At 46.0% G+C, this 17,942-nt stretch overlaps 1 protein-coding gene across 1 annotated transcript in view; it reads right to left on the reverse strand.

Annotated features, from left to right (window-relative positions):
- Positions 1–491: 491 nt before the first annotated feature.
- Positions 492–17,942, reverse strand: part of LOC123729570 (receptor tyrosine-protein kinase erbB-4) — a 275,062-nt gene continuing 257,611 nt past the window's right edge. Inside the window, exon 2 of the mRNA XM_045704752.1 lies at positions 492–772. Within this exon, the coding sequence (XP_045560708.1) occupies positions 591–772 (182 nt within the window). The 3' untranslated portion in view covers positions 492–590. The remainder of the gene's footprint in view (positions 773–17,942) is intronic.

A 17,942-nucleotide genomic window follows, 5' to 3' on the forward strand; every position in this document is an offset into this window, starting at 1 on the left:
TGGTAATATGGGAGATGTGCTTGAGAGGTAGGGGCAGGAGAGATCATCTATAGCCAGTTGAACATACTGAATGATGTGTGTGCGTGTGTGCGCGCGTGTGTGTGTTGGGTCAAGGAAGTGATTACACCACTGGTCCCTCATCTAACCTACAAGCACTCCACCTCTCTCTCCACCTCTGTTTCTTTCTTATTAATCTTCAACCAATCCCAACCATTTGATTATGATTCATTCTACATCTCTGAAACATCTCTAATCAAATACAATATGGATTGTGCTGAATCAGAGATAATTAATCAGGTCATCATAATTTCATGATGTCTCCCACCAAGCAGAAGAGAACATGGAGACAATCAGTTTTTGGTACTTAGAGATCAGAGCTGCAGAGGATGAGGGTCTGATTATCACAGACAGTCTAGCTGATTGGTAAGAGAGGACCTAGGAGTAAAACAATATCTAACCAACAAGATTGAATGGACAATGGCTGGTTGCACAATTAATTGAATAGACACTGATATGTTCAACTATGTGATTCCAAAACACTTCTAGGTGTGATTCCAGAACATTTCCTATGTGTGATACTAGAAGTCATTCTAAGAAGGGATGGTAGTGTCAGGTCTTACCCTGAGGAAGGAGAGGTCTCTGGAGCGGTCGATGCTGGTGATCTCCAGGTTACCCATGACAACCTCACAGTTCTCGTAGTACTTTCTCAAGGTGCGGTACTGCTGCTCCAGGTCCGACAGAGTACTCAGCTTGTTCTCTGTGCCCGCGCATACTGCAGAGAAAGGGGGAGGTATGTTAGATATACATGTTTTACAGAGTAAGTGATGATCGTGATCCATCCAAAACATTGAAACAAGACTTTACTCTGTCAAGAAATAAAGATAAAAGGAAGTCAGTGTATGTATTAGTTCCACCAACATGTTTATGGTCTGTGATGCCAATGAGAACACAGACATTTTCTACATCTAGAATCTGGTGTTTTATTAGCATTGGCTACGCTCATCACTACACATCATCACTTGGCACATCACATACGGTGACAAAGATCTGGGCTTTACGCTACATGTCAGTCCTTGGCCGTGAGCTGTGAGATACAGAGGCTCTGTGGTTGGTGGGCCCAGCCTGGTAGGACTACTGAAGAGTGTGTGTGTGTGTGTGTGTGTGTGTGTGTGTGTGTGTGTGTGTGTGTGTGTGTGTGTGTGTGTGTGTGTGTGTGTGTGTGTGTGTGTGTGTGTGTGTGTGTGTGTGTACAGGAAGCCCCGAGGACCAGTGGGCAGATGAGTCCCTGTTAGCGTGTGGCCAAGCTACTGAGTAGACTTCTGCTGTGTAATTAAAGCCTGTCTTTTCCACCCATCGAACACCTTTTACCTCCACTAAGACAGGAGACATCTGCCCTGTCAGCTGCTGCTGCTGACAGGATAGCCCAAAACACACCGAAATATCAATTAAATCAAAACAAAGCACACAGACTTAAAAAAAATGTGCACAGGCGTACGCACACGAGCACGCACGCACGCAGACACACACGCACACGCACACACACACACACAAAGTGTGTAAAGGCAGTAATTCTAAGCAAAAATCTAATACTAACCTTCACTGTCACGCAATAACAAGAATCACAACAAGCTTGTCCGGAACTCAAGGTCATTTAAAAACAAGCAGAGTAATGACTCTTGCATTCAGAGGTGCGTAAAAGGTTTGTCACGTAAACTTTTGCTATATTTAACATCAATAATATATTCACACGGCTCTCTGGTCTACCCCGCTGTATAGAGAGAGATTGACAGAAAGAGAGACTGTGTCCCAAATGGCACTGTATTCCTTATGTAGTGCACTACTTTTCACCAGAGCCTTATGGGCCCTGGTCTAAGGTAGTGCACTACAGGGAATGGGGTACCATTTGGGGTGCAAACAGATACACTGCCTTCTCCCACATGACCAGTAAATCCCAACCATGTTGACAATGTGGGCAGTTTCCAGCCACTTCACAGTTGACAGGGGGAGCCATCGCCTTGATAGGGGTGACAGAATCCTCCCACAGTGTTGTCACACAGTCACCCATGAAGTACCACCCAACAGCACAGGAAAACAGACACACCTGTCTTCTTTAAACACAAATGCCTGTCTCCTCCAAGACAGCTCCCCTCAAAAATCTTACCTCCATTTTACGTACCATTCTGAAAACCGTGTTCCTTTTCTCTCTCTGTCTGTCTGTCTCTCTCTGCCTCACACTTTCTTCCCTCAGAGCAAGCAATAAAAGGAAGGCATTTTCTACTCCTTCCTAAACTAAACTCATATCCCCCTTTTTTGTATTAGTAGTTCTCCAAGCCCAACTTTCATTCTATTTCCTATTTATTTCCCCTCCATTACCCTTCAGAAAATGGATGGATGAGGAACAGAAAAATCTGCTTGAAGGCAACATCAGGCTATAAAGACAAATGAGATTTTGTTCAAACAATTCCTCCTAACATGATATTAGATTACAGGAGGCCGAGGGAGCATACAGATCTAGCAGGAGAGTGAAATGATACATCCCAAATGGCACCCTATTCCCCATTGGGCTTTGGTCAAACGTAGTGAACTACATAAGAAATAGGATGCCATTTGGGACATAGCCAAAGCGAGTGGGGAGCAGGTATCAAGAAGAAATAGCATGCAGGTCAGGTGTGATGTGATGAGGCCTGGGTGTTTTCAATAACGGTTAGCATGAGCATACAGAAAGGCGGGAGGAGGGAGGTGGACGGTGGGAGGTGGGGGGTATCATAAAATGGGGTTTCCAGGTAATAAACAGTTATTATGCCCTGTGGGCACCATGAAGAGATTAAAGGGGTATTGTGGGATGTGCAGGGTGTGTTCAAAATTATACACTACGCCCTACAGTGCACTACTTTTGACAAGAGCCAATAGGACTTTAGTAACAAGCAGTGCACCATGTAGGGAATAGGGTGCCATTTGAGATGCAACCACAGTTTCCCAGTGAAAAGGACAGTTTATCATCAGCCACAAAAAACGAAACCCCCATATGCTTCAATAAGCTCCCTGACTACTGAAAAAACCTACACTCGATCCCTCCGATGTCAACAACTACAGGCCAGTATCCCTTCTTTCCTTTCTCTCCAAAACTCTTGAACGCGCCGTGCTTGGCCAGCTCTCTTGCTATCTCTCTCAGAATGACCTTCTTGATCCTAATTAGTCAGGTTTCAAGACTGGGCATTCAACTGAGACTGCTCTTCTCTGTGTCACGGAGGCTCTCCGCACTGCTAAAGCTAACTCTCTCTCCTCTGCTCTCATCCTTCTAGACCTATCTGCTGCCTTTGATACCGTGAACCATCAGATCCTCCTCTCCACCCTCTCCGAGCTGGGCATCTCCGGCACCGCGCACGCTTGGATTGCGTCCTACCTGACAGGTCGCTCCTACCAGGTGGCGTGGCGAGAATCTGTCTCCGCACCATGTGCTCTCACCACTGGTGTCCCCCAGGGCTCTGTTCTTGGCCCACTCCTATTCTCGCTATACACCAAGTCACTTGGCTCTGTCATATCCTCACATGGTCTCTCATATCATTGCTATGCAGATGACACACAATTAATCTTCTCCTTTCCCCCTTCTGACAACCAGGTGGCGAATCGCATCTCTGCATGTCTGGCAGACATATCAGTGTGGATGACGGATCACCACCTCAAGCTGAACCTCGGCAAGACGGAGCTGCTCTTCCTCCCGGGGAAGGACTGCCCGTTCCATGATCTCGCCATCACGGTTGACAACTCCCTTGTGTCCTCCTCCCAGAGTGCTAAGAGCCTTGGCGTGACCCTGGACAACACCCTGTCGTTCTCCACCAACATCAAGGCGGTGACCCGATCCTGTAGGTTCATGCTCTACAACATTCGCAGAGTACGACCCTGCCTCACACAGGAAGCGGCGCAGGTCCTAACCCAGGCACTTGTCATCTCCCGTCTGGATTACTGCAACTCGCTGTTGGCTGGGCTCCCTGCCTGTGCCATTAAACCCCTACAACTCATCCAGAACGCCGCAGCCCGTCTGGTGTTCAACCTTCCCAAGTTCTCTCACGTCACCCCGCTCCTCCGCTCTCTCCACTGGCTTCCAGTCGAATCTCGCATCCGCTACAAGACCATGGTGCTTGCCTACGGAGCTGTGAGGGGAACGGCACCTCCGTACCTTCAGGCTCTGATCAGGCCCTACACCCAAACAAGGGCACTCCGTTCATCCACCTCTGGCCTGCTCGCCTCCCTACCTCTGAGGAAGCACAGTTCCCGCTCAGCCCAGTCAAAACTGTTCGCTGCTCTGGCACCCCAATGGTGGAACAAGCTCCCTCACGACGCCAAGACAGCGGAGTCAATCACCACCTTCCGGAGACACCTGAAACCCCACCTCTTCAAGGAATACCTGGGATAGGATAAAGTAATCCTTCTAACCCCCCCTTAAAAGATTTAGATGCACTATTGTAAAGTGGTTGTTCCACTGGATATTATAGGTGAATGCACCAATTTGTAAGTCGCTCTGGATAAGAGCGTCTGCTAAATGACTAAAATGTAAAAATGTACCCGATAAGACACACACACACACATCGCTTCAATGACGTTGGATTGTTCTTATTCCATTGCGGAACCTTAATGCCAATCCAACTAAATGATTTGAGTACGGTCAACTCAAAATGTTGCTGTACATTACACTCTGCTGAGTGGTAATTACTGAGTTATCAGTAATCTGTAATGACATCATACAGTTTCTGTAGTAGAAGCCTATACCTCCATGTGACCGCTGCATTGTGTTGACTGTCCACTGAACCACAGAAAAGCCACCTGTACCAACCTGGCTGGATGTTCAAGTGGACCAAGGCTGGATTGCTGGCAGACTGCAAACATTTTCACACTAATTAGCTGAGCTGAAGCAAGCCATGTCGAGCTATACTGCTCTGGCCTGTTTACGCTTTCGCTATAGTTGCTGGAACCATGCTGTGAAAGACAATGTGAAGAGAAGGACACAAGCAGAACAATGGGATTTGTGTATGGGGATTTGATTTGAGATTAACCTCTTGACGGTCGCCTAGGATAGGGGGCGCTACAGCGATTTTTGAAAACAATTCGTGCCCATTTTAAACGGCCTCCTACTCAAACTCAGAAGCTAGGATATGCATATAATTAATACTTGTGGATAGAAAACACCCTAAAGTTTCTAAAACTGTTTGAATGGTGTCTGTGAGTATAACAGAACTCATATGGCAGTCAAAACCCCGAGACAGATCGTAACAGGAAGTGGAATTCTGAATTGCGGACTCAACTTCATCACTTTGCCTATAAATCACACCGTGAGCAATGGTTCATTGAGCACTTCCTATTGCTTCCACTAGATGTCCCCAGTCTTTACAAAGTGGTTTGAGCCTTCTACTGTGAAAACTGACACAATGAGAGTCTGTGGAACGTGGTCACATGAGGACGGCCATCACCATTATGACGCCGGCACCCCTGGCTACCCTCCCCTTTCGAAACGTTTTGAAAGACAATGCAATCGTCCCCCTTGAATGTTATTGGAGCTCTGGTTGAAAAAGGCCCTAAAGATTTATGCTATACAACGTTTGACATGTTTGAACGAACATAAATTTAAAAAAAATGCATTTTGTTGAAAGAGGAGTCCCGCGCACGACGGAACTTTTGGAGCAGCCTTCAGAACGCGCTAACATGAACAAGCTATTGGGACGTAAAGGATTAACTTTTTCGAACGAAAATACATTTGTTGTGGACCTGGGATTCCTGGAAGTGCCTTCTGATGAAGATAATCAAAGGTAAGGGATTATTGACAATAGTATACAAGAGTAGATTTGATATGCGATTGTTCGAAGATGGCGCTGACCTGTAACGGTAGCCTATTTTTCTGAGTATCGCATCCCCTTTTATCGCAAAGTGTGATTACCCAGTAAAGTTATTTTTAAATCTGGCATTACAGGTGCTTTCAAGAGATATTCATCTATAAATCTTAGAATGACAATATTACATTTTTAAAATGTTTTCGAATAGTAATTTAGTAAATTGTAGCGTTGTTTCACCGGATGCAGTTGAGGGAAAATAGTTAGTCAACGTCACGCGCCGATGTAAATCGCTGTTTTTATATATAAATATGAACTTTATCGAACAAAATAATGCATGTATTGTGTAACATGATGTCCTAGGAGTGTCATCTGATGAAGATTGTCAAAGGTTAGTGCTGCATTTAGCTGTTTTTTGGTTATTTGTGATGCATGTGGTTGGTCGGAAAATGGCTATGTGGCTACTTTTACGATATACTCCTCTAACATAATCTAATGTTTTGCTTTTGCTGTAAAGCCTTTTTGAAATCGGACAACGTGGTTCGATTCAGGAGAGGTGTATCTATAAAACGATATAACATAGTCCTATATTTGAAAAAATATATATATTAAATTTCGTTATGCTAATGGCAATAGGATTTTTCGCTGGATGAGCCCGTCTAGAGGTTAAGGCTACATTACAGGCAGAACTAAATCATATTTAATAATAAATAATATTTTGAAATAATCTTTAAATCATCTTTATTTTCTTTCTTCCTCCCTGTCTCTCTTTCTGTGAAGCATGGCTGGCACATACTGGTACAAAGGAGTTTTTCCCCTAAAGCGCGGATTTGCATTCAGAGGAACGCAGAGACGTGACTAAGGCACAATGTCTTCATTTCTATTACTTTATTCCCCCCTTGTCCTCCTCATTGTCGTCGGTTTGATTACATTTTTTTTCTGGGATTTCCATTCCAGAAATGACGGATTATGGCAATGAATCTCAACATGGGATTTCTATACTTAATTAATAGCATGATTAGAAGCCGGAGGTAAAAAATAAATGCATGTCTGGGTTTTGTAACGTCTGTTTCCAACTCACACTCTCAAATACGTAGATCCCCTGAACACAGCTCACCTTCCAGCCCACTTTCCAGCTCACACTCTCAAACACATAGATCCCCTGAACGCAGCTCACTCTCCAGATCCCAATCACCTGAATTCTGATCACCTGTTCACACACCTGTATGTCATTATCACACACTATTTAGTTCAGTTCTTTGCACCCCATCATTGTGAGGTATTGTTTGTTTTGTGACACACTTCTATTTGGAGGGCTGGTTTCCCTGTAATTTACTCCTCCCGTGTATGATTGTTTTGGCCTGCCTCACTAACGATGCCTTTTGCCTATATTCCCTGCCTGTACTTTAGCCTATTGGATTTCCTGTTATCAACCTATTGCCCGATCTCCCGGATGACGTTACTACCCTGTTCCCTGCCTGTACTGTTACCTTTTTGGACCCCCTGTGTATGACCTTCTGCCTGCCCCTGGACCCAGCTACCTGCCTCCTCCTGTGGTCCTTTACAATAAACACCTGCTGCGCCCTACGCTTGAAACCAGCTCTCTGTCTCCCATTGTGTTCATTACAGGTGTCAGTGTGTGAGTGTTTGCTTGTGGGAATAAAGTTGACAGTAGCTTATTTGTGCAATAAAATAAAATATGTTTCACAATAATTTACATTAGCCTGTTTTTTCACCATAACATCTAAGGATGCAATGATGTGGTTTAATGATTAAAACAACTTATTGCCGTTGATGGTCAAATGAAAGAAATGGCATCATAAACTCAATATAATTCAACGCTACATCTCTCTGTTCACTCTCTTCTCTCAGGTAATCAACAGTTCAGTTTATGCACCTTTAGAAATCAGTACCTTACAACGGTACTCCTCAGAAAATATCAGACGTCACTCCACAACCAAAGTGCTTAATTACCTACAGTATTCAAACAGTTTCTGATGAGAGCATGTTCACTCAAACTGTGATGAGTAAATAGACTTGATGCCTTTCTTTGATTTACAGCAAATAACAAAATGACGAATATGAATGCAATCTACTCCAGACTAAATATGAAGAGTCTGGAGAAAATATATGAAGACACTGATCGATTCATATTTTTTCTCATCAGACAAATATTTCATTTTGGCAGAATAAATGTCTGCTTTCCCTCGGCATGCTAAAAACAGACCTTATTCAATAATAAAAAATAAAAAAAAACATATAGGGCATTCCACAAAATATAGGCCCCAAAAACAATTATGCAAAACAAACATTCCCCAAATAGCATAGTCAATGGATGTCATTTCAGGAATATCCAAAACATCATAATTATATTTGGGCATCCAAGATGGCATAGCAGTCAGACATCCTTTATCCTCGTCTTGTCGTGTCCCGTGTATATATATATTTACATATTTTCTTCGCATATCTTTTTATATATTTTTTTTCTAAAAACTCAGCTTCAAAACATTCTCCTGCAACCCACGTCACCAATTTAAAAAAAGAAGTATTATTTACCTCAAATCTGAAATCCACAACAGAAGCTAGCAAGAAGTTAGCCAGAAGTTAGCCAGTTCACTAGCTAACGTTAGAATTCAGCTAACCATGGTTGGCGGTCATCAGCTATCCCTTAGCTCGAAATGCTATCGCCAGTTTTGTACAACGCGACTCAGACCAGAGCATACCGGACCTATTTTCTCTCCATATCCCCGGATTTCTACCGCAAGCTCTTGACATTTACACCTGGATCTTGCAGCTAGCTAGCTGCTATCCGAGTGACTATTGGCTAACGTCAGTCCTGGAGCTAACATCAATTATTCCGGAACTAGCCAGCTGAAGAGTTCCATCAGCCACTCCTGGGCTACAATCACCTATCCGGACCCGTTTTACTGCCGGTGCGGAGCCCCATCGGACCTTCATGACTGGACTACCAACGTTATCTGCCCGAGGGAGTTAGACAACTGGCCTCTCCGTCGCGACGTAACCTGAACGCCCATCTGCGGCCAGCTAATCGTTTGCTGTCTTATCGGCTGCTATCTGAATTGATCTATCGGCCAATTTTCTTGGGCCACTATAACTATAACTATTTTTGCCAATTGGATTGGTCCCCTCTACCACACGGAACCCCACTAATCTACCGACGGAATGCACGAGGTGGCTAAAAACAGACCATCTTCTGCCAACTTGCTACCCATGGCCCGGCTAGCTGTCTGAATCGCCGTGACCGCAACCGACCTCACTACTCACTGGACCCTTTTGATCACTTGGCTAAGCATGCCTCTCCTTCATGTCAATATGCCCTGTCCATTGCTGTTCTGGTTAGTTTTTATTGGCTTATTTCACTGTAGAGCCTCTAGCCCTGCTCATTATACCTTATCCAACCTCTCAGTTCCACCACCCACACATGCGATGACATCACCTGGTTTAAATTATGTTTCTAGAGACAATATCTCTCTCATCATCACTCAATGCCTAGGTTTCCCTCCACATCCTACCATACCTTTGTCTGTACATTATACCTTGAAGCTATTTTATCGCCCCCAGAAACCTGCTCCTTTTACTCTCTGTTCTGGACGTCCTAGACGACCAATTCTCATAGCTTTTAGCCGTACCCTTATCCTACTCCTCCTCTGGCGATGTAGAGGTGAATCCAGGCCCTGCAGTGCCTAGCTCCACTCCTATTGCATGTTAACATTAGAAGCCTCCTCCCTAAGTTTGTTTTATTCAGTGCTTTAGCACACTCTGCCAACCCGGATGTCCTAGCCGTGTCTGAATCCTGGCTTAGGAAGACCACCAAAAACTCTGAAATCTCCATCCTTAACTACAACATTTTCAGACAAGATAAAACGGCCAAAGGGGGCAGTGTTGCAATCTACTGCAGAGATAGCCTGCAGAGTTCTGTCCTACTATCCAGGTCTGTACCCAAACAATATGAACTTCTACTTTTAAAAATCCACCTCTCTAAAAACAAGTCTCTCACCGTTGCCGCCTGCTATAGACCACCCTCTGCCCCCAGCTGTGCTCTAGACACGATATGTGAACTGATTGCCCCCCATCTATCTTCAGAGCTCGTGCTGCTAGGTGACCTAAACTGGGACATGCTTAACACCCCAGCCATCCTACAATCTAAGCTTGATGCCCTCAACCTCACACAAATTATCAATGAACCTACCAGGTACCACCCCAAAGCCGTAAACACGGGCACCCTCATAGATATCATCCTAACCAACTTGCCCTCTAAATACACCTCTGCAGTTTTCATCCAATATCACAGCGATCACAGCCTCATTGCCTGCATCCGTAATGGGTCAACGGTCAAACGACCTCCACTCATCACTGTCAAACGCTCCCTGAAACTTCAGCGAGCAGGCCTTTCTAATCGACCTGGCCCAGGTATCCTGGAAGGATATTGACCTCATCCCTTCAGTAGAGGATGCCTGGTTATTTAAAAAAAATGCCTTCCTCACCATCTTAAATAAGCATGCCCCATTCAAGAAATCTAGAACCAGGAACAGATAAAGCCCTTGGTTCTCTCCAGACCTGACTGCCCTTAACCAGCACAAAAATATCCTATGGCATTCTGCATAAGAATCGAACAGCCCCCGTAATATGCAACTTTTCAGGGAGGTTAGTAACCAATATACACAGGCAGTTAGAAAAGCCAAGGCTAGCTTTTTCATGCAGATATTTACTTCCTGCAACACAAACTCAAAAAAGTTCTGGGACACTGTACAGTCCTTGGAGAATAAGAGCACCTCCTCCCAGCTGCCCACTGCACTGAGGATAGGAAACTCTGTCACCACTGATAAATCCACTATAATTGAGAATTTTAATAAGCATTTTTCTATGGCTGGCCATGCTTTCCACCTGGCTACCCCTACCCCGGTCAACAGCACTGTACCTCTCACAGCAACTCGCCCATTTCTCCTTCTCCCAAATCCAGTCAGCTGATGTTCTGAAAGAGCTGCAAAATCTGGACCCCTACAAATCAGCCGGGATAAACAATCTGGACCTTTTCTTTCTAAAATTATCTGCCGAAATTGTTGCAACCCCTATTACTAGCCTGTTCAACCTCTCTTTCGTGTCATCTGAGATTCCCAAAGATTGGAAAGCAGCTGCGGTCATCCCCCTCTTCAGAGGGGGGGACACTCTTGATCCAAACTGCTACAGACCTATATCGATCCTACCCTGCCTTTCTAAAGTCTTCGAAAGCCAAGTCAACAAACCGATTACATACCATTTCAAATCCCACCGCACCTTCTCCGCTATGCAATCTGGTTTCAGAGCTGGTCATGGGTGCACCTCAGCCACGCTCAAGGTCCTAAACGATATCTTAACCGCCATCGATAAGAAACAATACTGTGCAGCCGTATTCATTGACCTGGCCATGGCTTTCGACTCTGTCAATCACCACATCCTCATCGGCAGACTCAATAGCCTTGGTTTCTCAAATGATTGCCTCGCCTGGTTCACCAACTCCTTCTCTGATAGAGTTCAGTGTGTCAAATCGGAGGGCCTGTTGTCCGGGCCTCTGGCAGTCTCTATGGGGGTGCCACAGGGTTCAATTCTTGGGCCGACTCTTTTCTCTGTATTCATCAATGATGTCGCTCTTGATGCTGGTGAGTCTCTGATCCATCTCTACGCAGACGACACCATTCTGTATACTTCTGGCCCTTCTTTGGACACTGTGTTAACTACCCTCCAGACGAGCTTCAATGCCATACAACTCTCCTTCCGTGGCCTCCAACTGCTCTTAAATACAAGTAAAACTAAATGCATGCTCTTAAACCGATCGCTGCCTGCACCTGCCCGCCCGTCCAGCATCACTACTCTGGATGGTTCTGACTTAGAATATGTGGACAACTACAAATACCTAGGTGTCTGGTTAGACTGTAAACTCTCCTTCCAGACTCACATCAAACATCTCCAATCCAAAGTTACATCTAAAATTGTCTTCCTATTTCGCAACAAAGCATCTTTCACTCATGCTGCCAAACATACCCTCGTAAAACTGACCATTCTACCGATCCTCGACTTCGGCGATGTCATTTACAAAATAGCCTCCAATACCCTACTCAATTAATTGGATGCAGTCTATCACAGTGCCATCCGTTTTGGCACCAAAGCCCCATATACTTCCCAGCACTGCGACCTGTACACTCTCATTGGCTGGCCCTCGCTTCATGCTCGTCGCCAAACCCACTGGCTCCAGGTCATCTACAAGACCCTGCTAGGTAAAGTTCCCCCTTATCTCAGCTCGCTGGTCACCAGAGCAGCACCCACCTGTAGCACGCACTCCGGCAGGTATATCTCTCTGGTCACCCCCAAAGCCAATTCCTCCTTCGGCCGCCTCTCCTTCCAGTTCTCTGCTGCCAATGACTGGAACGAACTACAAAAATCTCTGAAACTGGAAACACTTATCTCCCTCACTAGCTTTAAGCACCAGCTGTCAGAGCAGCTCACAGATTACTGCACCTGTACATAGCCCATCTATAATTTAGCCCAAACAACTACCACTTCCCCTACTGTATTTATTTATTTTGCTCCTTTGCACCCCATTATTTCTATTTCTACTTTGCACTTTCTTCCACTGCAAATCTACTATTCCAGTGTTTTACTTGCTATATTGTATTTACTTCGCCACCATGGCCTTTTTTGCCTTTACCTCCCTTATCTCACCTCATTTGCTCACTTTGTATATAGACTTATTTTTGTACTATATTATTGACTGTATGTTTGTTTTACTCCATCTGTAACTCTGTGTTGTTGTATGTGTCAAGCTGCTTTGCTTTATCTTGGCCAGGTCGCAATTGTAAATGAGAACCTGTTCGCAACTTGCCTACCTGGTTAAATAAAGGTGAAATAAATAAATAAAAACTGTCCAACCCTACCCCCAAACTGTCCAACCCTACCCCCAAACTGTCCAACCCTACCCCCAAACTGTCCAACCCTACCCCAAAACTTTCCAACCCTATTCCCAAGCTGTCCAACCCTATCCCCAAACTGTCCAACCCTATTCCCAAGCTGTCCAACCCTATCCCCAAACTGTCCAACCCTACCCCCAAACTGTCCAACCCTACCCCAAACTGTCCAAGCCTATCCCCAAACTGTCCAACCCTACCCCCAAACTGTCTAACCCTACCCCCAAACTGTCCAACCCTATTCCCAAACTGTCCAACCCTATTCCCAAGCTGTCCAACCCTATCCCCAAACTGTCCAACCCTACCCCCAAACTGTCCAACCCTACCCCAAACTGTCCAAGCCTATCCCCAAACTCTCCAACCCTATGGGGTTTTAGAATGGGTTTCTGTACAGCACTTTGTGACATCAGCTGATGTAAGAAGGGCTTTATAAATACATTTGGTTGATTGATTGATTGATATCCCCAAACTGTCCAACCTTACCCACAAACTGTCCAACTTACCCCTAAACTGTCCAACCTTACCCCCAAACCGTCCAACCCTACCCCTAAACTGTCCAACCCTATCCCCAAACTGTCCAACCTTATCCCCAAACTGTCCAACCCTATCCCCAAGCTGTCCAACCCTATCCCCAAACTGTCCAACCTTATCCCCAAGCTGTCCAACCCTACCCCCAAACTGTCCAACCCTATCACCAAGCTGTCCAACCCTATCCCCAAACTGTCCAACCCTATCCCCAAACTGTCCAACCCTACCCCAAACTGTCCAACCCTATCCTCAAACTGTCCAACCCTATCCCCAAACTGTCCAACCCTACCCCCAAACTGTCAAACCCTACCCCCAAGCTGTCCAACCCTATCCCCAAACTGTTCAACCTTATCCCCAAGCTGTCCAACCCTACCCCCAAACTGTCCAACCCTATCCCCAAACTGTCCAACCCTACCCCCAAACTGTCCAACCCTACCCCAAAACTGTCCAACCCTATCCCCAAACTGTCCAACCTTATCCCCAAACTGTCCAACCCTATCCCCAAACTGTCCAACCTTATCCCCAAACTGTCAAACCCTACCCCCAAGCTGTCCAACCCTATCCCCAAACTGTCCAACCTTATCCCCAAGCTGTCCAACCCTATCCCCAAACTGTCCAACCCTACCCCTAAACTGTCCAACCCTATCCCCAAACTGTCCAACCCTACCCCCAAACTGTCCAACCCTATCCCCAAACTGTCCAACCCTACCCCCAAACTGTCCAACCCTATCCCCAAACTATCCAACCCTATCCCCAAACTGTCCAACCCTACCCCTAAACTGTCCAACCCTATCCCCAAACTGTCCAACCCTACCCCCAAACTGTCCAACCCTATCCCCAAACTGTCCAACCCTATCCCCAAACTGTCCAACCCTACCCTCAAACTGTCCAACCCTATCCCCAAACTGTCCAACCCTATGCCCAAACTGTCCAACCCTACCCCAAACTGTCCAACCCTATCCCCAAACTGTCCAACCCTATCCCCAAAACATGACATGTACATTTGGCGGTAACCACCACATTTTTCAACCAGTCACGTAGTGTCTTTCATCCTGTGGCGAGAGAAGGAAAAGGGTGGACGTGAGAAGAGCTGCTTTCTTTGCTATTCTTTCCAGATTAGAAGTGGTGTTGATCTGCCCTCCCACTGTGTCACAGTGAATAATCTCTCCACCTCTCACTCTCTGAAATGTTCTCTTTCCACCTCTGTCTATCACCCCTCTGTCTCTCCCCACTCTCTTACTCTCTCCTCTCCCCCCCTCTTTATCACTCCACAGCTCTTTCTCTCATCTCATCCTCTATCAGTCACATCTCTCAATAGAGCAGATGATAGACTATATCCAGTGTGATGGGTCTCATGTGAATCCATGGGCCCTTAGAGTCCCTTCAGCAGTCTACAGAATGATCACGACAGGGATGTATGGGCCCTCAGTCTTCAGCAGAAGCACCACAGACAGGGCATCACACATCATCCGTCACTGTCACAACGATAACACTAAAAGTAAATGGCTTCATTATGCCAGAAACAATGGCTATATTCCAAATGGCATCCTATTCCCAATATAGGGCCCATACGGTATTAGGTGCCATTTGGGATGCAAACAGAGAATCTATGTGCCTCTTTCTGTGGTATAAAGAAAACATTTAAATGGAAACGGGTAAATATTTAAAGAAGGGCTATGACACAAACCACCGCTGCTGCATTTTCTCATCAATTTCAATTTCATTTGATATTATAAAATATACTCTGTGGAATGAAACTAAATGATCCTTCTGGCAAATTTTCCACCTTTACCCTTAATTCATTTCCATAAGTATTGCACCAAATGACTTTATCAATAGTGCCTGTGAGTTTATTGAACATCAATATAGTGGAGAAAGAGTCAGAGTTTACAAGGCTTATTGGGCCTCACAGCCACACTAGGAAAGGTCAAACCAATACCCAGTAACTCACTGAATTAAATAAAGTTGCAAATGTCACTTCCTGAAGTAAACATTACCGATAGCTCAGTTTGGGGAGAAGGAGGACGTGTCTGGGGTGTGTGTCTGTGTTAGTGTGTGTGTGGGATAGCTCAGTATGGGGAGAATAGGAAGGACGTGTCTGGGGTGTGCGTCTGTGTTAGTGTGTGTGTGGGATAGCTCAGTATGGAGAGAATAGGGAGGACGTGTATGGGGTGTGTGTCTGTGTTAGTGTGTGTGTGGGATAGCTCAGTATGGGGAGAATAGGAAGGACGTGTCTGGGGTGTGCGTGTGTGTTAGTGTGTGTGTGGGATAGCTCAGTATGGGGAGAATAGGAAGGACGTGTATGGGGTGTGCGTGTGTGTTAGTGTGTGTGTGGGATAGCTCAGTATGGAGAGAATAGGGAGGACGTGTATGGGGTGTGTGTCTGTGTTAGTGTGTGTGTGGGATAGCTCAGTATGGGGAGAATAGGAAGGACGTGTATGGGGTGTGCGTGTGTGTTAGTGTGTGTGTGGGATAGCTCAGTATGGGGAGAATAGGAAGGACGTGTATGGGGTGTGCGTCTGTGTTAGTGTGTGTGTGGGATAGCTCAGTATGGAGAGAATAGGGAGGACGTGTCTGGGGTGTGTGTCTGTGTTAGTGTGTGTGTGGGATAGCTCAGTATGGAGAGAATAGGGAGGACGTGTCTGGGGTGTGTGTCTGTGTTAGTGTGTGTGTGGGATAGCTCAGTATGGAGAGAATAGGAAGGACGTGTATGGGGTGTGCGTGTGTGTTAGTGTGTGTGTGGGATAGCTCAGTATGGAGAGAATAGGGAGGACGTGTCTGGGGTGTGTGTCTGTGTTAGTGTGTGTGTGGGATAGCTCAGTATGGGGAGAATAGGGAGGACGTGTCTGGGGTGTGCGTGTGTGTTAGTGTGTGTGTGGGATAGCTCAGTATGGGGAGAATAGGAAGGACGTGTCTGGGGTGTGCGTGTGTGTTAGTGTGTGTGTGGGATAGCTCAGTATGGGGAGAATAGGAAGGACGTGTATGGGGTGTGCGTGTGTGTTAGTGTGTGTGTGGGATAGCTCAGTATGGAGAGAATAGGAAGGACGTGTATGGGGTGTGCGTGTGTGTTAGTGTGTGTGTGGGATAGCTCAGTATGGGGAGAATAGGAAGGACGTGTATGGGGTGTGCGTGTGTGTTAGTGTGTGTGTGGGATAGCTCAGTATGGGGAGAATAGGAAGGACGTGTCTGGGGTGTGCGTGTGTGTTAGTGTGTGTGTGGGATAGCTCAGTATGGGGAGAATAGGAAGGACGTGTCTGGGGTGTGCGTGTGTGTTAGTGTGTGTGTGGGATAGCTCAGTATGGGGAGAATAGGAAGGACGTGTCTGGGGTGTGCGTGTGTGTTAGTGTGTGTGTGGGATAGCTCAGTATGGAGAGAATAGGAAGGACGTGTATGGGGTGTGCGTGTGTGTTAGTGTGTGTGTGGGATAGCTCAGTATGGGGAGAATAGGAAGGACGTGTATGGGGTGTGCGTGTGTGTTAGTGTGTGTGTGGGATAGCTCAGTATGGAGAGAATAGGGAGGACGTGTATGGGGTGTGAGTGTGTGTTAGTGTGTGTGTGGGATAGCTCAGTATGGGGAGAATAGGAAGGACGTGTATGGGGTGTGAGTGTGTGTTAGTGTGTGTGTGGGATAGCTCAGTATGGGGAGAATAGGAAGGACGTGTATGGGGTGTGAGTGTGTGTTAGTGTGTGTGTGGGATAGCTCAGTATGGGGAGAATAGGAAGGTCGTGTCTGGGGTTTTAGATAGAAAAGGACAGGCAAAAAGTATCCTACCTATCCTTTACCCTTACGACTTGCTCTCGCCCAGTAACAGTCTCTTACCCAGTAACAGTCTCTCGCCCATTAACAGTCTCTCGCCCATTAACAGTCTCTCGCCCAGTAACAGTCTCTCGCCCAGTAACAGTCTCTCGCCTAATAACACTCTTTCACCTAGTAACATTCTCTGGCCTAGTAGCATTCTCTGGCCTAGTAACATTCTCTGGCCTAGTAGCATTCTCTGGCCTAGTAACCTTCTCTGGCCTAGTAGCATTCTCTGGCCTTGTAACAGTCTCTGGCCTTGTAACATTCTCTGGCCTAGTAACATTCTCTGGCCTAGTAACAGTCTCTGGCCTAGTAACAGTCTCTGGCCTAGTAACATTCTCTGACCTAGTAACAGTCTATGGCCTAGTAACAGTCGCTGGCCTTGTAACAGTCTCTGGCCTAGTAACATTCTCTGGCCTAGTAACAGTCTCTGGCCTGTTAACAGTCTCTTGCTTAGTAACTGTCTATGGCCTAGTAACAGTCTCTGGCCTAGTAACAGTCTCTGGCCTAGTAACAGTCTCTGGCCTAGTAACAGTCTCTGACTTTGTAACAGTCTCTGGCCTTGTACCAGTCTCTTGCTTAGTAACTGTCTCGGGCCTAGTAACAGTGTCTTGCTTAGTAACTGCCTCTGGCCTAGTAACAGTCTCTGGCCTAGTAACAGTCTCTGGCCTAGTAGCATTTGCTGGCCTTGTAACAGTCTCTGGCCTTGTAACATTCTCTGGCCTAGTAACATTCTCTGGCCTTGTAACAGTCTCTGGCCTAGTAACATTCTCTGGCCTAGTAACAGTCTCTCGCCTGTTAACAGTCTCTTGCTTAGTAACTGTCTATGGCCTA

The sequence above is a fragment of the Salmo salar genome, chromosome ssa21, assembly GCF_905237065.1.
Source record: "Salmo salar chromosome ssa21, Ssal_v3.1, whole genome shotgun sequence".
Lineage (NCBI taxonomy): Eukaryota > Metazoa > Chordata > Actinopteri > Salmoniformes > Salmonidae > Salmo > Salmo salar.